Source organism: Neltuma alba, unplaced genomic scaffold, assembly GCF_004799145.2.
Source record: "Neltuma alba isolate B1F8T4 unplaced genomic scaffold, ASM479914v2 tig00006370_pilon, whole genome shotgun sequence".
NCBI lineage: Eukaryota > Viridiplantae > Streptophyta > Magnoliopsida > Fabales > Fabaceae > Neltuma > Neltuma alba.
The window spans coordinates 8,128-27,538 of NW_021634447.1; the positions used below are offsets into that span (position 1 = coordinate 8,128).

At 34.8% G+C, this 19,411-nt stretch overlaps 2 protein-coding genes across 5 annotated transcripts; one reads left to right on the plus strand and one right to left on the minus strand.

The window, feature by feature from the left end:
• Nucleotides 1–270: 270 nt before the first annotated feature.
• On the plus strand, nucleotides 271–2,907 carry LOC114750231 (probable beta-1,4-xylosyltransferase IRX14). Its single transcript, XM_028938788.1, has 3 exons — nucleotides 271–1,101; nucleotides 1,280–1,786; nucleotides 2,237–2,907. The coding sequence occupies exons 1-3, from the start codon at nucleotides 395–397 to the stop codon at nucleotides 2,451–2,453; spliced, it is 1,431 nt and encodes a 476-aa protein (XP_028794621.1). The 5' UTR covers nucleotides 271–394; the 3' UTR covers nucleotides 2,454–2,907.
• Nucleotides 2,908–10,543: 7,636 nt separating this feature from the next.
• Nucleotides 10,544–17,057, minus strand: LOC114750234 (CBL-interacting serine/threonine-protein kinase 3). 4 transcript variants are annotated; one of them, XM_028938793.1, is made up of 17 exons: nucleotides 16,777–17,057; nucleotides 16,131–16,218; nucleotides 16,003–16,049; nucleotides 15,483–15,715; nucleotides 14,867–14,929; nucleotides 14,499–14,570; nucleotides 14,264–14,371; nucleotides 14,092–14,172; nucleotides 13,870–13,923; nucleotides 13,645–13,770; nucleotides 13,456–13,545; nucleotides 12,496–12,618; nucleotides 12,278–12,388; nucleotides 11,735–11,848; nucleotides 11,578–11,634; nucleotides 11,412–11,486; nucleotides 10,544–10,893 (listed from the first exon to the last, which is right to left on the minus strand). In XM_028938793.1, the coding sequence occupies exons 4-17, from the start codon at nucleotides 15,651–15,653 to the stop codon at nucleotides 10,819–10,821; spliced, it is 1,320 nt and encodes a 439-aa protein (XP_028794626.1). In that variant the 5' UTR covers nucleotides 15,654–15,715; nucleotides 16,003–16,049; nucleotides 16,131–16,218; nucleotides 16,777–17,057; the 3' UTR covers nucleotides 10,544–10,818. The 4 variants fall into 4 exon arrangements, with proteins under 4 accessions (XP_028794626.1, XP_028794625.1, XP_028794627.1 ...); XM_028938792.1 differs by lacking the exon at nucleotides 16,003–16,049; XM_028938794.1 differs by lacking the exons at nucleotides 16,003–16,049; nucleotides 16,777–17,057 and having other exon boundaries at nucleotides 16,131–16,503.
• Between the last annotated feature and the right edge of the window lie 2,354 nt (nucleotides 17,058–19,411).

Genomic DNA, 19,411 nt, shown 5'->3' on the forward strand with positions numbered 1-19,411 from the left:
ACAAATGACAAAGCATGTTAGTTGCCAAAAGTGTGATGTTTAGAAGCTAGCAGAGTGGGAGAAATAAATTATTTTTTGACCTGAGGAAGAAATAAATTATTGAAGCAAGTAAGTTCATATAATCCTTCATAGATGGTAGAATGTTATAATCAAAGTGAGACACCAGCATCTACCTAATAACATAATATATTCGATATAATTACGTCCTCTTCACTTGGTGGTTGGCTCATCACCCGCCATCATTCCTTTGTTCTTAAGGTAGTAGTAAGCAGAAACCTTCTCTGATGCAGAAGGTTTGATTTCAAATGCAACATTGTTTTCCATTTTTCTTTATGCCCGTTGAGTTTTTGGTGGTGGTCATATTTTTGAAGGCGTTTTTCAGTGATCCCACATTATGAAGCTCTCGGCTTTGCATCAGAGTTACCTGAACCGCCGGACTAACGGCTTCCGAGGATCACCCCAGTTGGATTCCTCCGGGGACGGCCCCGTAAAGTCTCCGGCTGCCATTTTCTGGCTTGTACTTCATGGAGTTTGTTGTCTCATTAGTTTGGTGCTTGGTTTCCGTTTCTCTCGCCTCGTCTTCTTCTTTCTCGTCACCACTTCATCTAACTTCCAATCCCTTGATTCTCAATCCGCTCTAACTTCCAATCCCTTCACCAACTTTGAAAATCCTGCTAATGGAACCACTACTGGCAGCTCCGCCAGCAGGGTCGTCGTTGGGAGGCATGGAATCCGAATCCGACCTTGGCCGCATCCGGATCCCGTGGAGGTGATGACGGCTCACCAGATAATTAACAGGGTTCAGAGAGAGCAGAGGCTCCAGTTTGGAGTGAAGAACCCTAAGACGGTGATTGCGATCACACCAACTTATGTACGGACGTTTCAGGCTCTTCATTTGACCGGCGTGATGCAGTCGCTAATGCTGGTGCCATACGCCCTAGTGTGGATCGTGGTGGAGGCCGGCGGAATCACCAAGGAGACCTCTTCAATTATTGCCAAGTCTGGACTTAGAACCATCCACGTTGGGTTCAATCAGCGGATGCCAAGTTCATGGGACGCAAGGCATAAGTTGGAGACCCGCATGCGGCTTCATGCTTTGAGGTAAATTTCTAGTTCATGTTCTCTGCACTGCCAATTAACTTCAGTTTCGTTAATAGGGAAACGCAACCATGTATCTACTAACAATTAGAGACTAAAATAAAATGTTCTTTTATATGATGTGTAAGGACTAGCTTGTTTATAATTTTGTGGTTTGCTTATCTTCCTATATGTACGACAGAATTGTGAGAAAAAAGAAGCTGGATGGGGTTGTGATGTTTGCGGATGACAGTAATATACATAGTATGGAGCTATTTGATGAAATCCAAAGTGTGAAATGGATAGGTGCTGTTTCAGTAGGAATATTTGTTCATTCCGTGAATACAGATGAATCTACATCCCAGCCAATACCCGTGCAAGGTCCTGCTTGTAATTCTAGCAATAAATACACATTCAATTCACTGTCATATGCTGGAAAAAGTTCTGTTTACATTGATGACCGAGCGCCTGTGCTTCCCCACAAACTGGAATGGTCTGGGTTTGTGCTGAATTCCAGGTTGCTTTGGAAGGATGTTGATGATAAACCAGAGTGGATTAAGGATCTTGATGCTTTAGATGGGGAGATAGAGAGTCCACTGTCTTTGCTCAAGGACACCTCTGTGGTGGAACCACTTGGTAGCTGTGGAAGCCAAGTTTTGCTTTGGTGGCTGCGTGTTGAAGCTCGGTCCGACAGCAAATTCCCTCCCAGGTCAGCCGTTTCCTCTTGATTTTCAGTATAATAAACTTGTTCCTCAAGCTTATTTCTTCATATGCATATGTTATTCTTAAAACATGCTTGTATATTTGAAAAATCCTGTTTGGTGGCACACAAGAACTTATGAATGCTGATTGATACTATAATATGGTCGTTTTGTGGCACATGTCAGTTAAAAATGTCTATATGACTCATGGAATCCTAATCCCATACTTTTTTAAACTGATTGATCTCATCATAATTATCATTACAAGGATTCCATTGAAGTTAATTATTATTACATTAAAAATGCTGGACTTTATCAGTCGCCAAAGCATCAAGGCTTGAGAACCTGCCATCAAAACACATATTATTTCGTGGATTTTTATATATTCTCGAAACTTCTTCAGTCCCCAAAGCATGATTCTGTGCATACTTCTGAACATTTGACACAAATTAATGCAGATGGATAATTGACCCTCCTTTAGACGTCACTGTTCCATCGAAAAAAAGTCCTTGGCCAGATGCTGCCCCTGAGCTCTCATCAAACGAAAAGTTGTCAATTAGCACTCAAGAGCTGCCAACTAAATCTACAACATCTCAATCCAGGCGCATCCGAAAGAGAAAGAGTGAAATCAAAGTGATCCGTTCACAAGTCTCTACAAATTCTGAACAGAACTAAGATGATAATAAGAGCTATCTGAGAATTTCGCTGCCTTGTGGATACAAGAAGATTGCCGTCTGCTGGCCTTGGCCAACTATTGCATGGATCTGACCTAATGGAGAAGCTGGCCACATTTCTATTCTTTGCATTTGTTCCTTTTCTCTTTGAAAAAGAAGTATCCATTTGTAGTTTTCAAGTCGGTAGACATGTAGTCACACTTCTTAGAAGCAAATCCAAGTGAACGGAGTGCCAAATTGGTACAGATATGTTTGTTTAGGAAATTGATAAACCATATGCCCTGTTTGGATAATGGCATTGGAGTATATAGCATGGGAATATGAGAGCTTATTCCACTTATCGTGTTTGATTGGCAGCAATTGCATAGTGATTCATTCTTTCCAATTGAGGAATTTGGATTCCATCAAGTTTTTAATGGAAATGCCTGCTGATCTTGGAAACGTTTTTAAGTTTACATGTATTTTGCTGTGATCCATTCTTCCCAATTTTCATGCTAGTTTAAAGAAACATAAGAATACTAAATTTTCTTAATTCAGTGCAAAGAGTTTTTTTAGCTATTATTTTTATCCAACCATACGTTAATATAGAATAATGAACTTATTTTTAATCATTACTGTACATAAATAATTTATTCCATCAAAATTAATTCTCACTCTCAAGCAAAAATACTCTTTCGATCTTAAACATAAGACCTACTTTATAGTGTAAATTATACTACAAAGTAGATATTATATTTAGAATTGAAGGAGTATTTTATAAAATCACAGCCCACAAACAATTATTATTTTATAAAATACCTAATATTTTTTTCTCTTTTTTATTTGCATGTGGCCGATATAGTGTAGAATAAGGTCATAAATCCAAGTTCATATCGCATGGAAATCCCAACTCTTCGTCTTCATTACTATCGCTAGTACATTAACAAATAGTCAGACAATTTCCACACAAATCGGTTTCTCAACGCTTGAGACTTCCTTTTTATTCTGCTTTCCCTTCGGTGTGATTGTTTTCAGTTATTAATAAAGGAAATATGATTAACAGAGTGATAATATTGCAAACTAAGGGAGCTATCAAAGCCCATGGGCCCATGTCCTCTTTTTTCCGCTGTCGTTTGCCATTGTGGCCCAGGAGTTATGTCACTATTTGCCATAAGCTTAAGCAAGTGTTAAAACATTGAAATTTATCTGTTTGGGTCAACGCTTGCTGACCCAAAAGCAGCTTAAATTTTAAAATAAGCTGGGTTGAGATAAGGGGCTTGTTTGGCAGAGCTTGGAACTGATTGGGCTTATTCCATTTTAAGTTATCTGACCGTCCAATTGCAATAAGTTCTTGGAAGGGGCTTAGAAGAGCTTAATTTTAGCCATTCTGCAATGTCAAAGATTTCTTTCTTTTTTTCTCTCCCATCCGCCTTTTCCCTCGAGCTCAGTCACTTCCTTTCTTTTTCACCCAGAACTCCCACCCTTGCTCCGCCACTAGTCGCCCATAAAAGGTCCCTCCCTGGTGGCCGTGAGCTTTGCTTTTTCATGGTCGTGAGCTTAGCATGGTCGGTGTGAGGTGTGCGTGGCCTACTAGAGGCTGCTCCTTCCTCGCAAGTTCAAGCTAGTCACCGCCGTCTACTTGTGCTCTTGAGCTGTGCGTGGAGATCTTGCCTTGCCAGTCTTATACACCGTGGGATCTACCTCTGGCAGCCTTCGGTTGGTTTGATCTGTTACGGGTTGGGTGATAGCTTTTTTTCTTTCTTTTTTGGTTTGATCCCATGGTTGAATTTGCTGTTGTTGAATTTGTCGTTGCCGGTGGAAGCCTTAAAATTAAAGCCTGAAAATTGGTGTTGGTCGCCGGTGGTTGTTCTTTTTTTTTTTTTCCTTCTGGTTTTCGTGGTCCTCTGTTTCTGCTGGCCGGTGGTTGTTTTATTTTTTTCCTTTCAGTTTTCGTGGTCCTCTGCCTCTACTCATGAGTGGTCTGATTTTTTCTTCCCCCCCCTTTGGTTTTGGTCATCTTGTCCGAGCTGTTGAGGTGAATTAACGGCTGTCTGTTGGAGCAATGGATCTACGTAGAGCTTGTGATGATCATTCTGGATATGTGATTGTGTATACATGCATATGAGCTTGTGTATACGTGTATATGAGATTGTGTTACACTAATCATTCAATTGCAATGCTGCTGGAATTTTGAAAGAAAAATGCACAAAAAATTATTAGTTTCCGTTGGTGTAAATCCAATAACTTGAATTTGCAATTTCATATGAAAAAAACTTTCCCATTGGTAGCAGATGCTTATTCATTAAACAGGGAAAATTTTATGTCAAAATTAAAAAGGCTTGTTGTTCCTAATATATTAATTTTTATGACTTCAGTAGTTTTATGTGAACTCCTTGTATAGACTGAAGAAAGTAATTTTAAAACTATTGTTTTGTCCCTTTAATTAAGTTTTTGATAGCATAATTAACTACTAAATTGTCTTCCCTAATTAAGTTTCTATTAAAATATGGCATCTCCAATTCAAAGATAAATAATTGTTTTTCAAACAATAAGAAAAATAATTGATAAAAATTTAGTTTTGAAAAAATTTTCACAAACAATTACCACTGATTAAATACTTATAATTTAAAAAATTTTTGAATACGAAAACTAAACAGCTTTTGCAATTACAATGTCTTAATTAATATTCTACGACTTCATAATAATAATCGGAGTTTTGATAACAAAAACATTTACAATAATATTAAGAAAACAATATATATGTTTGTTTGGTAATTACATAATATGGCTTTTATTATTACATATTTAGGGTTTTGGTTGATTCAATTAGTGTTCTCTCCATCAAAAGGCATAGAGAAATGGACAATGATAAGGGAAAAGCGACATGGGATCCTTACACGACAAAGATTCTAATCGATGTTTGCGCCAAGCAAATAGTGCACAAGGAACGACAAGGAACATCGTTTACAAGGTCCGGTTAGGGGAAAATTGGAAAGAACTTTCAGGAAAGGAGCGGGATAAAGTATGACAGGAGCAATTAAAGAATAGATTTGATATATTGAGAAAAGATTGAAAGTTGTGGGATAAACTGATGTCTAGAGAGACTGAAATTGGTTATGATGTAGCCACAAATAGGGTGTTGACCTTCGATGAGTGGTGGCAACGAAAATTACTGGTAACTATTTGCGTTGGTTGAGTTTTAATTTTGAATATCCTTTAAGACTTTGCTTAATTATCCCTAATCATGTTAATGTAATGTAGGTGGACCCTAATTTCAAGAAATTTAGACATCAGTGGTTGATGTTTGCATCAGATCTGTAGAAAATATTCAAAGATGTTGTGGTTTCGGGAGACTATATGTACACACCATCAGCCTCACAACCCCAGCCGACACCTGTGACACAGGCTGACACAGAAGAGGAGAAGGATGTTTATAGAGTCTGCCTAGACCAACAGGAAGGGGTGGGGACAGTGAGGACGAAAATTTCAGTGTTGACCCAATAGCTAGTGCAAGGTTCACAGATGACTTCGCCGGTTGCAACTTAAACAACCCCGTGAGTACTGGACCAAGTGGCTCAGGAAGCTATGGAAAGAAGAAGAAGGGTAAGACGTCTGATGCAAAGAAGAAGAAAAAAGCTGCTGCGTCTACTAAAATTTCTGATAGCCTTAGTGTTATAATAGCTGCTTCTAACAAGTGAGCAGCAGCATTAGTTGAAGATCTCTAACTAGTTGACAAGGTTTTGGCACACCTGACTGCTGTTGAGGAGCTTTATGGTAAAAATCAACTATATTATACATGTGCCAAGATGCTTACGTGGTTGAGGTGGGCTAGGCGAGCCTATTTGGGGTTTATGCATAATAAAAGCAAGTTGTTGGCGTGGTTAATACTGGCAGCACAAGACCCAGACACATGGAAGGGACCTGTAGATTAGGATTTAGTTTAGGACTTAGTTATTTCACTGTTGTTACTGCAATTGTTAACTTGAACTGATTGCTGTTTGAACCTGAACTGATGTGACTTGTTGTAGGAACTTTATTAATGACTATGTAATATATTTATTCTAATTTCTACTTGTCATCTACGTCTTTAGTTTTTCTGTTTGCAGTATGAAAATTATTTAAACTTTGTTTAGTGTAGTCCTTATAGTGCTTACACTTTGTCATCATTATAGTCACAGGGTTAACTCCAGAAATGGCTAATTGGAATGATGGTTCACCATGAAATGAAGATACTTTGAGGAATTGGAATAACGATTCACAATGAAACGAAGATGACCATTCAAGACGGTTATTTATGATTAATGAGGAATTAACACAAGGTGCATTGGTTGGTCATTACTGTGAAATGTATATGTTTAAACAACCCTGCAGAACTAGTGAGCAGACAGGAAATTTATGGGTACAAGGCATTATGAATGGGCATGATGATTGACGTCCTGAAATTTTTAGAGTGGATAAACATGTTTTCCACCTCTTATGTACTAAATTGGAGGAACATGGTTTACGAAAGTCTAAGTACGTAGGAATTGAAGAAATGGTCGCTATGTTTTTGAACACGGTTGCACATGGACAATGCAATAGGATGATCCAGGAATGATTTCAACGTTCAGGGAAAACTGTAAGTAGGCACTTTCACAATGTACTGTAAGCTTGCCTTAGCCTGTCGAGTGAACTTATTCGACTCATAGATCCTCATTTTGTGGAAGTCATAGAAAAATTAAGAATGATCCACGTTATTATCCATTTTTTAAGGATGCAATTGGAGCAATTGATGGCACTCACATACCGTGTGTTGTCCCCGCTGCAAAACGAGATCAATTTATTAGCAGAAAGGAAAATCCATCACAAAATGTCATGACTGTATGTGATTAGGATATGTGTTTCACTTTTGTCTTGGCAAGATGGGAGGGATCTACACATGATGCTCATATATTTGATAGTTCTCTAAATTTCTCTCATCCACCTCCTGGTATATGTTTATGGCATCTCCAATCATGCACGTTTTTTAATTATTTCATATTTCTATTCATTTCACAATGTCTCAAATTGTTTCATGAATTGTTAGGAAAATATTACTTGGTTGATACGGGATATCCAACACCAAATGGATATCTAGGTCCATACAGATCTGAGCGCTACCACCTTCCGGACTTTTGACAACAAGTAGGATTCTGAAATAGTAATGAACCCTTCAATTATTATCATTCCAGTTTAAGGTGCACAATAGAAAGAACATTTGGTGTTTAAAAAAATAGATTTCAAATTCTACAAAATATGCGCAGTTACGACTTCCAAACACAAGTGTACTTGATTTGTGCAACAATGGCCATTCATAACCTTATAAGGAGACATTCAAGCTTCAACTTCTATTTTCAACAGGCTGAAAATGGTAATATAGTTGGCAAACATGATCAGGCTGAAGCTAGTCAACCATCATCTTCAAATGTTAATTCACAGTTTTTATCACATATGAATCGTGTTCGTGATGCAATCAGAGACGAAATTATCTATAGCTAATCATTTAATTAATTATGCAATATTATTATTTCGTTTCACTTTGTCGTAATACTACAAATTGGAGTTTAAAACATTTTTATCCATTCAAATTATGTTTTGCTTTTATTTGCCTTATTTTTTTCCATTTTTATGATATTTTCAAATTTAATTCACTTAATCAATTTCACTTATTCATATTAAATTAATTTAAATTCATTGTCTTATGTCAATTCATTTTTTATCATATTTCACTTTATATTTAAAATATTTTTTTGTGATTTCTCTAAAGTTTTCAATTTTAATTCACTCATTAAATTTCACTTCTTCATTATATTATCTCAATTCTTTTTTTTCATGTTTCACTTAATATTTAAAATATTTTTTATGATTTCTTTAAAATTTTAAAATTCAATTCACTCATTAAATTTGATTTCTTCATATTAAATTATTTTAATTTCATTGTATTATGTGAAATCAATTTTTTATCATGTTTCATTATTTATTAAAATTCATATCCATTTTGGTAATTTTTCAGCTAAACTTACTTTTACTCAACTATAATTCAAACAAGCTTTTACCAATCTCACTTTTGCAAATTAACTTTTCTGAACTCCAATTCAAATACAATTCAGCTTATCCAATTTAACTTTTACCAACTTTATTTTTTGATAAACTACTTTTCCTATAAGCTGCTTTTCCAATCGCTGATCCAAACGAGCACTTAATGATGCTACCTTCTGTCCTTAATATAAGAGTTAGCTTAACTTTTAATTTGATCTTAAATATTAAATATAAGACTCTCATTCTATTTTGTCTCTAATATTTATCTATTTTTTTCAAGTAATCCTTATAGTCGTTATATATGTTAAAAAGTTACCATCAATTTGTAATTCAAACATACATGATTAATGAGGGTATTTTAAGAAAAACGATGTCTATTTACCACCAATAATTAATTTAACTAACTTTCTTAATATTAAACATAAGAGGCGGTAAGAACTTGTTTATTGAAGAGGCAGTTATTTCATAAAACATAAAATGATTTCGTGTTTGCTTCATGATATTGATGGCAAATAAATTATGCCTTGAAGTTTGGAGAGGAAATTGAGTCTCATGTTATTAAATTTAGTAAGAAAATAATAAGAAAAATGGAGTTTAATTTTATGGCTGCAAGTGAGACTCCATCTGCTAGATGTTTGAAGCATGCTGGAGATACATTCATATTGTTCAAACTGAAAGGCTACTTCATATTTTTGGGTTATTGTCTGGATTTCCTCTTGTAATTCAGTTATAAGATAGTCTTGTAAATTAATAAGTTTGATTTCTCAATCCACAAGTTCCTAGTCACAACACTTTACACAAAATTGATTGCACTACTTTCTTAATCATTAAGATCTACTCAACTAATTTGGAGAAATTAAGAAAACTAATTGAATTAGTTACTTGTTAAAAATATGTTAGTTTTCCTGAAATACCTTCTTAAATCATTTATATTAAAACTACCCTTATGCAAACTCTTTTAATATGTACAATTGATAAGAATAGTTTAAGATGAAAATGATAAGTATGGGAGAAAAAATAAATCTAGATCTTACATTTAAAACCAAACTCAACCCAACTAACTTTTATATTAGAGATTGAAAATAATACTCTTTCAGTTCTTAATATAGGACCCAATTGTTGATTTGGTTTTGACCCTAAATATAAAACCCATTTTTCATATTTATCAATTTTCTCTAAATTACCATATGGATACTCCCTCAACCATAATCAAGTAGAAGAGAGAGAAGGGGTATTAAGAAAGATGATTATAGTATTTCAGAAAAAAATGTGTCACATTTCTTATAATTAACTAATTTATCTAACTTCCTTAATCTAATCAAATTAATTAAATGAATCTTATATTAAAGACCAGAAGAGAAATTCAATCACAAGACAACCATATAGATTAACAAGTTTAATTTGTGGACTCACAAGTTCCCTGTAATAGTTTACAAGTTTCCCTATCATAACTCAATCATTAGATAGTCTTGAAAGTTAACAAGTTTAAATTGTAAATTCACAAGTTGCCTTTAGTAATTCGCAAATTATGTTACCCCTTCTCTTTTCTTTAACATTGTGGTCATTGGGCTAAAATCTGAAATCCCTAAGTAATGACCTTTGACCTATTAGGAATTAGTTAAAAATGTAGGACAAATTTGGGCTTTGGGTATTTCAAGGGGACCTTTTTGGGATATTCCCTATGATTTGTTGGATGATCTTATATTGTATGAAGCCCTCAAAGTCAAAGCAGATTTACCATTTAACTCATTTAAACTACTTTAGTTGGGTTGAAAATCAAAACCTTATTTACAGTGTAGGTTAGGTGCCATAAAGATTCAGGGTTCAAACCCTCCTGATGTGGGGGAAAAATCTTCAAATATAAAAGTCATGATAACTACGAATATAAAATAAACATTGGGGGAGGGGGTAAGGCCTCATTCCACCAGTCTATCAGTTATTATTGTGTTCCGTTCTTTCATCATACAAGCTCAAAACTTCCCAATGTGGCTTCAAATAGCAAAAAAGTTTGTCACCTAAGCTCAACACTTTACACCACACAATCTGGAATGCGAGTAACACAATTCCCATAGCTGATGGAGAGGAAAATATAATTAACAAATGGATGATACATGTAAACTTTTGGAGTCCAGCACTTTTCTTGTTTGGTAAACATAATTTGATTGTTGATGAGTAAAACGTTACATAAAGCTATGCATGCTTTCCTACAATAACTAGGAAAACAGTACGTAAGAAGAAAGCTGTAGGATGAAAAATGAATGAAGAAATTGGTAAACAGGAGGACATGAGGTATCAAGATATTGCTTTTGATAATAATGATACTGATGATTTCACTCCGTTTCTTGAGTATCGTCCTCAGCTTTCCAAACAACATCATCAAGCCTTGTTGAAAGACTCTTGTAGAACTGCATGTAGGGTGAAGCAAGCAAAGTCATTTCAGCTGACTCCAATAGTGGAACGAGCATTTTAACTCTGTTTTTCTCGTGGTGTTGAGAAAACATGAGCTAGAAACTGTGACATGACCAGCATTCTTAAAATAGGCGGGGAGGTTCTAGAAAGAGAGGAAGGAGAAAGATTTTTTCTTTTTTCTTTTTGGAATGAGGAGTCTGTATCATACAAATAGGCCGCCTGTAACTAAAAACCACAGTTTTCCTATTAATGCAAGAATTGGGAATGAACATGGGTTGCCACAACATTTACTAGTTAGGCCATAAGACAAGTCCTTTCACACGAGAATGGGCAGAGGTGGGACCCACTGGGGGGATAACAAAGGCCATCCAAAAGACTGAGTGCTAAGGAATCTCATTGATCATAAACCCAAATTTTGGATTCATTATTGACCAGCGGAACATATCTCTATAAAGATTGTCAGCCAGAAACTAAGTAAACCAAATAAAAGAATGAGAGAAAAGAAAATATATACCTTGTGAAACTCCAATGTATCACCTTTTGCTTTCCTCACCTCAACCATGTGAAGAGAAGGTGCCACTTGAAATATCTGTTCCAAACAAGAGTAATTCAGATTATCAATGCATTATCCTGACAAATGATTTACACTTCACTGATTAACGGGAACTGGTTTCACTCACCTCAGTGGCAATATTAAGGTTTCCCTTCCTTCCTGCTTTCACATTCTCAAGCCTCATCTAAAGTTGAAGATTGATTAAATTTTTTTGTAGAGTAAAAAAACTGTAGATCATGTTCTTTCGGTGTTAGCTTATGATCAGTGCCACACCTTTCGCTTACCTTGTAGTTTTTCTTCTGCACGTCAAAACCAAGAGGCTTTACAGCTTCTTCGATCTTGTCCACTATCTCTTTCGCAGGGCATCTTGATGTGAACCTTGTTTCTCTTTTCAGTGCCTGCAGCCAATTACATCACAGTAAGAACCCAGACAGTATTAAGGCAAGAAACCTCTTTATCTGCTATAGTCGGACATGTTTTTTCCTTATGCCAATCAAGTCCAGGTTTTGAAGAAGTTAACTGAAATTTATGTTGAACTTGCATAATTGAGTATTATCTAGCTATTCCTGTATCTGAATATTACCCAAAAAAAAAAAAGAAGCATAATTTAAATGGCTAAAGGTTAAACACTTGTATGGGCCTGAAAATACAGCAAGCCACACATGTTTGCTTCCACTCGTTTAATATAATACAAAAATATTTCCATCTATTGATAACAGACTTCTAATACAAGAGGGAGAAGAACAATAAATGCTCATTCAATAAATTCTGAAGATTCACCGTGAGTGGCAACACAAGGAAAAGCTTTAACATGTAAAGTTGTAAACCTGCTCAATATCAAACAAGTTTTCGAGGTTTAGCCCTTTGGACATGGAAATTAATTCAAATGCATTGATGGCTGTCGGCTGTTCTTCCTTCTTCTCTGTCACAAGGTGTTCCTGCAAGCACAGGCAAAAATTTTTACATGTGAAAATATTCATGCATCAAGAATTTCACAGCACTGACATAAAATATATATAGTCATTAAAGATTATTCTCAACGTACTTCAGAATCTCTAAAGACAGCTTCAATGTCATCAAGGTTGGTCTCCCCTTTCTCCTCAAAAACTGGAGGCTTATAATCTTTCTTAAACCATTCATCGCCCAAGATTTCAGATATAGTGATACGCTGTCATACAGTTAGGGTAAATCAGAAATGGAGACCAAAACTTTTAAGTGCTAAAACAACAATAGCAATACAATAAGATTATGATCATTTTTCCTTCTTTTTTTTTCTTTTTTTTAAATCATTTATGCCTCTTTTACTTTTTATTTTCCTTTTGCTCTATGTTTTGGGGTGGATGAGCAATATCTGATTTTAAAAAATGGCTTATTTAAGTCATAGAATCTAGTTGATGCCATTGTTGTTGGTGTCGAAGTTTAGGCCCCAGCACGGTGACTTTGGGAAAGCCAATTTGTTATGCACCAACAATTTAGTCCCCTAAACTTACAAAACCTTTGCCGAAGGCCGTAAACTTTTAGTAGCAAATGATTTTGTTGCTGAAAATATCTGAATTGTTGCATATTAGTCCTTCCAACCCACAGTAGCTGTCCATATTTGGTCATCTATACCTTGGATAGCTCATCATATTATGGGGCCAGGGAGTGATAAATGTATCTTCAATTTATTTGATTTAGGTCTCTTTAGATATGAAAAGAGGATTTTAGATTTCCATAAGCCTTTTGCAATATGGTGAGTTTCATTTACTTCGATCAAACAGGCCATGTAGACCTGAATTTATGAGATCAATTAACAACAGCAAAGTTTGAAAGGTAAGCATGGGGCATGAGAGAAGGATTAACTTGTACTAAGTTTGATAATTTTAGGAAACAATTCATTCACGGCAAAAATTTGGGGACTAAACCAACTCTACAGTGTAGTTTGTAATCATAATGAGTCTTTTGCTTCGACAATAATCATACAACTTGACACAAGATGAAGACAGAATCAAACGTTATTTCTTACAGTCACGGGGTTAGGATCCAAAATTCGAGTTATCAATTTCCTGGCACTGAATGAAATCCATGGGGGACAAGTAAATTCAGCAGCTGAGATCTGCAGATCATGAAGAGAGGGGGAAAAAAAGAAAAAAGGTAATGAACAGAAAACTGAGAATGACAGGAAATTGCACAGTAAAATTCTCAAAATGCTCACTTTTTTATACAGGTTCATAATATTAGGGTCATCAAAAGGCAAGTAACCTGCAAGCAATACAAAGAGAATCACTCCACAAGACCACAAGTCTGCAGTTGCTCCATCATAGCCTCTATCATCAAGGACCTGCGTCACAAGAGTAAATTGTTATAAGCTTAGGCTCTATAAAGTGAATCACACAATGCGACGCACAAGAAAGCAGCAAGATATGGCATTCGTCCACACCTCAGGAGCAACATAATTTGGAGTTCCACATGTAGTATGAAGCAGGCCATCGTCCTGTCAACACCATCATTTTATAAGATTAAAAATGCTCACTTTGCAAAATCATCACTTTTGGTACGTTTTGTTTGAGGTTTACAACTGGACTTAAGTTTTTGGTTTAAAAAAACTGCACTTAAGCAATAAGATCAAATTAATAGAAAAAAAAGAATGAATCATGGTTACCTTGATTTGCTGTGATAGTGCACTCAACCCAAAATCAGAAACTTTAAGCTGGCCATGAGCATCCAGCAGCAAATTTTCTGGCTGAAGAAATTCCATGAACAGATGTTCTAATCAAATTAAACGTTCTGATACCTGCAAATATGTGATGTGAAAGGTAGATAAAAGGTCTTGCCTTGAGGTCTCTGTGGTAGACACCCCGGCTATGGCAATAATCAACAGCATTTATAAGCTGCTGGAAATAAGTACGTGCTTCTTTTTCACTCATTCGTCCATGGTTTACCTTCACAACAAAAATGTTTATTAGAAAACAAACCTTTTATCTCTTTCCTCCGAAAGATTATTGAACTTATTGAAAATGAGAAGATAGTATCGAATAAAATAAGAAAAGCAGAGGTTCATGTACTCACAATTTTGTCAAAGAGCTCTCCTCCAGTAACAAACTCCAAAACTATATATATTTTTGTCCTGCTCCCCATAACCTGAAAATAAAAGTACAAAATTTAGCATCAAGCATTACCAGAATTTCATCATGATTTTCTTTTACTTATAATTAATGTTTTACATGCAGCAGAACCATCAGCAAATTTAAAAATGCTCACAAGGAATCTTATTCCTAGCCAACAATGGTATTTAATCAGTCCTATAAAATAGTTGATGTCTCTTTCTTGTAAGCAAGATTTCAGTTCAGATTCATCTCTTCCCTAAATATTAAAAAAATAATAATAATAAAAAAAAAAGCAAGAGTAGGTAGAAGCAAATAGAGAAACAAACAAACCTCATATAATCGCACAACATTTGGATGCTTGATTAACTTCATTGTTGCTATTTCCCGCCTGATCTGTTAAAAGACATATTAAAATACAGAGCATTGACTTCATCATGTAGGGATCGAACGCAGCTTTGCGACAGAATTTATAATCAAAATCGGAAGTCAGTCATGTCAAGGAACAAGATGCCTCTTATGTCTGTAATCTCCCACCTAAAACTATGTTCAAGATAACCAAAATATAGCAGTACCCTGACAGCTTTTGGAAGGTCTGAGGAAGCATTATGGCATAAATTCTGTACCTCTTCCACATGGAATGAAATAACAGAAAAATGGAAGTCAGAGAAAGAGTGCAAAGTGAATAAAGAAACGATATTGATCAAACCTGCTCGGTTACAGGTTTTGACTCTAAACATGAATCTTTCCATATCAAAGAACAAGATGATTCTCAAGCCTGCAACCTCTTATCGCAAACTAGGTTCTAGACAACCTAAAGTAAGCAATATTTTGAAAGCTGTGGGAAGATTCGAAGAAGCAACTATGGCGTACGTTTTGATACCTTCATCTGATTGAATGACATTGAGTAATGACGCAAAATGATAAAAGAATGTTATCCCATAATTACCTGTTCAGCCATCTTGTGCTTGAGAACCTTCTCTTTCTCCAGAATTTTGATAGCCACGGGCTCCCTAGTCTCAGAGTTCCGTGCAAATTTCACTTTTGCAAATGTTCCCTCACCAATGGTCCTTCCCACCTCATATTTACCTATACAACGCTTGATTTTAGGCTGGCTCATTCCGAACGATTTATCAGCTTTCAGATAAAGTCCAACTCTTCCCCCGCTTAAAAGGAACCTGCCTGAAAATAGTCTCAGAATTTAGTAGAAAAACCAAAAGTCAACAAATCATTATGAGCGCACGAAATGCTATTGGTGCTTATGTTTCAAAGAGAACATGGATTTTGAAGATCAAGAAGTACATGAGCAAAAAGTCAACAAGTCATTTTTAGTATCCATCCTTGGGAGTCAGCAAATCTTGCCATATTATAGGTCGTTTTTCAGAGACCTTCCCTATTCAGATACTAAAGGAGAACACTGGATAAATCAAATCCAGTTTCCATGTATAAGAAGCATACTGAATACAGACCTCATTTAACATCGGCCTCCCATTTAAATTTTAAACCAAGCTCAAACCTACACATAAGAACATGATAAAGCAACAGACACAATTATATTCAACTAAGAGACGAACAATATGACTTGGAAGAAAATTACCCCGGAAATCAATGAGATGGTCTTCAGTATTGATTGCCCTCAAATAAAATATTGAATACGAATCCAAAAAGCAAGCTGCCCCGACACCCTTCAAAGAAATTGTTGTCCTCAGAAACCAGATTTGCAATCAAATAATCAATGTCCAAAATGAAAGTTCCCAACACTTTAGAATGATAATTTTCTTTTGTTTTTGCAATTTTTGTGAAAGTTCTGGCTAGTGATAACGCAAGCAGGTCTTGGAATCATGCAACGGAGAAAAGTATCAGGAAACGGGCGTTCATGAACATGTATAATTTTGTCCTCCCGAATTCTCACACTTAGATGAAGAAGAAAATAAAAGTAAAACTGAAATTCTCCATGTAAAAGAACACAAGAAACAGAAGTGGGGTATTCAAAGCATTATGAAAATGGAACTGAAATCAATGTGAAAAATGCACAGAGAACCGCTATGACGCAAGAGGATACTCGGAATGAAATAACAAAAAGCTCAGATCACGATCATCGGGTGAAGTATAATAGATGGATAGTTATGGAAGAGAGAGAGAGAGAGAGAGAGAGAGAGAAGGAGAGGAGTGGAGAGAGAACATACAGAAAGCCAGAACGAGAGAGGCAATCAGACGGATGAAGAAAGAGAAGATGGATATACCTGAACCTTATAATGGAGATAAGGAAGACTTGAAGGCTGGCAGACAAGTGATAATGAGGTATGTCTGTGATCTCTTAAATACGAGAAGTTTCCACGAACCCAAAGACAACCCCACCAATTACTGCACTACAACCAGACAAATTTTCACCCAAAATACGATCTTATCCAAAACCTAATTTTTCAGCCCGGCAATTTTACTTCCAAAGAAAAACGGTTCAAACTTTACCACCCGAACAGCATTCAACATTCAACACCCATCAAATTCACGAGAAAAACAACTTCAAAGGCTGAAAAACATGGAGAAACCTGATCCAACGTAGGGGGTATTCTATGGTTCCTCCATTTGACAGTCTAGCTATTCTTCTTCTTAATAATATGGAGGATGAATCTGAACCGAGACCGCAAACACGTGGAGCAAAGCCCACAATGCATATGAGACATGGACTCGGGTAGGAAGACGACAAAAGAAAACCAGTAAGCATGTATAAACAAAGCAGAAAATGACGCAGCAGGATGAAGCGAGCGGCTAAAGTGGAGGGACAAGAAGCAACAGTGAAAGACGAAATTCAAAATATTGCAGACTGGAGTTCGCAACGGGCGCGTCAGCATCAGCAACATGTGCCAAAGATTTATCAGCACAAGTTGGATTATGTTATGATCATTTCATATCGTTGGCCAAAAAAGAAAAAAACATTTCTAATTTACTTTGTTTTTCATGTTTATATATTTTTTTGACATAATTTTTGTAGTAGTTACACGTGTTAAAAATTCCATCAAATAATAAGTTTAACTAGTACACATAATTAGTAAGAATTTAGAGAAGATAACATATATTTATTACAAATAATTAACTTAATAAATTTCATTAATCTACTCAAATTAATCAATTATCTCTTATACTACTTTTGGTCATTAATATAAGAGCTAGTTTAACTTTCAATTTGATCCTAAATATATAACCCCAATCAGCTTTGTCTTTTATATTTAACTATTTTTTTAAAGTAATCTTTATAATAAATATTCTATCAATTAATAGTTTTAGCTAATATATATTATTAATAAGGATATTCTAAGGAATTTAACTCACATTTGTTACAAATAACTAACTCAATAAACTCTATTAATTTACTTAAATTAGTCAACTAACTCTTATTTTAAAGGCTAAAAGTAGTATTAGCACCAGAAGTAGTATTATATGAAAATATTTTTGTATTCTACGAAACTAAAGGTAGAAAACATGCCTGGTTTGCTGTATTTTCAGGCCCCTCCGAGGGTCTCGATTTTATATTATGCATTTTTTTGTAATGTTCAGATCCTGGGGGATATAATACTGAACCTTATGTAAGTTCAGCATAAATTTAACTTAACTTATTTAAAACCTGAACTTGATTTAACTTGTTTAAAATCTGAACCAGGTTGGCATAAACAAAACATATCCAACTGTAGCAAATAAAGATATTTACCATATTCCCTTATTATTATTAGATGATTACTATACAAAAATTATTTCACACTTGTTAGAATTAAGTAATTTATTTAGAATTCATTTAAATTAATTAAGTAACTTTTATACTAAGAATAAAGGGAACAATACTCAATATACGCAAATTCATTCTAATTCCAATTTTATACAAGGATATTTAACCGATAAAATTATATATACACCTCCGGTCTTAAATTGCACTATAAAATGAGTCTTATATTTAAGAATGGGGGAGTATAACCTAAATATTGCACTCCTTTGTATCGTATCTATAACAACCTATTAATGATTTTACGTAAGTTAAAAAGGTTACTTAAAATAAGTTATTTATTAAAATGTACGTTAAAATTACCTTTAATAAAAGTAATTAGCTTTTTTAAAATAAAAGTAGTAATTAATTTATTTAGAGGAGTTTGTTTAAAGAAAAAACTTATGTCAACTTGCTTATATTCATTATATTAAATTCATAAGTGAATTTATAAATGTGCATATGCATTTTAACAACTATAGATATGAGTAACTTCACTTAATTTCTATTTTTTGTTTAATTATTGGTAAAAAAAAGAGTAGTTTGTTTAATTAGTCAGAAAATTTAATAAATTACTTGGAATATTGGATAAAAAATTATTATTTTAAATATAATATGCTATAGTAGCAAACATGTAAAAAATTCTTGTAATAATAAAAATGAAAGTAAATAATTAAAATAAAAATTAGAAAAAAACATGTCATGTGAGCTCATCCCAATGTTGATTCTGAATAATCCTAAATGAAGTGACGTTGGACCAGACGCTTTGTCTCCCCACAACTTTAAATTATTGAGGCTCCTATCATTGATACGTTAACCTTTATAAAGCTCCCACCTAAAACGTCCCCTATTCTTATGTGTCCACCAATTTCTCAAAATAGACGAATACATATTTGATTTGCTCATCTTCTCAAATATAGAGTCACATGTCTGCAAAACCAACAAGTTACTTAGGATTACACATTATGTCCCATGGTCTACCTAATGTTTCAGGACCTAATGCGTGCTTATTTTCATACAAAGCAAACTGCAATTTTAAATTATCATCTTCAGTTATTAATATAAGAATAAAATAATTAATTTAGAAATATTAATATTAAAATATTTAATTAAGTTAGTTATTT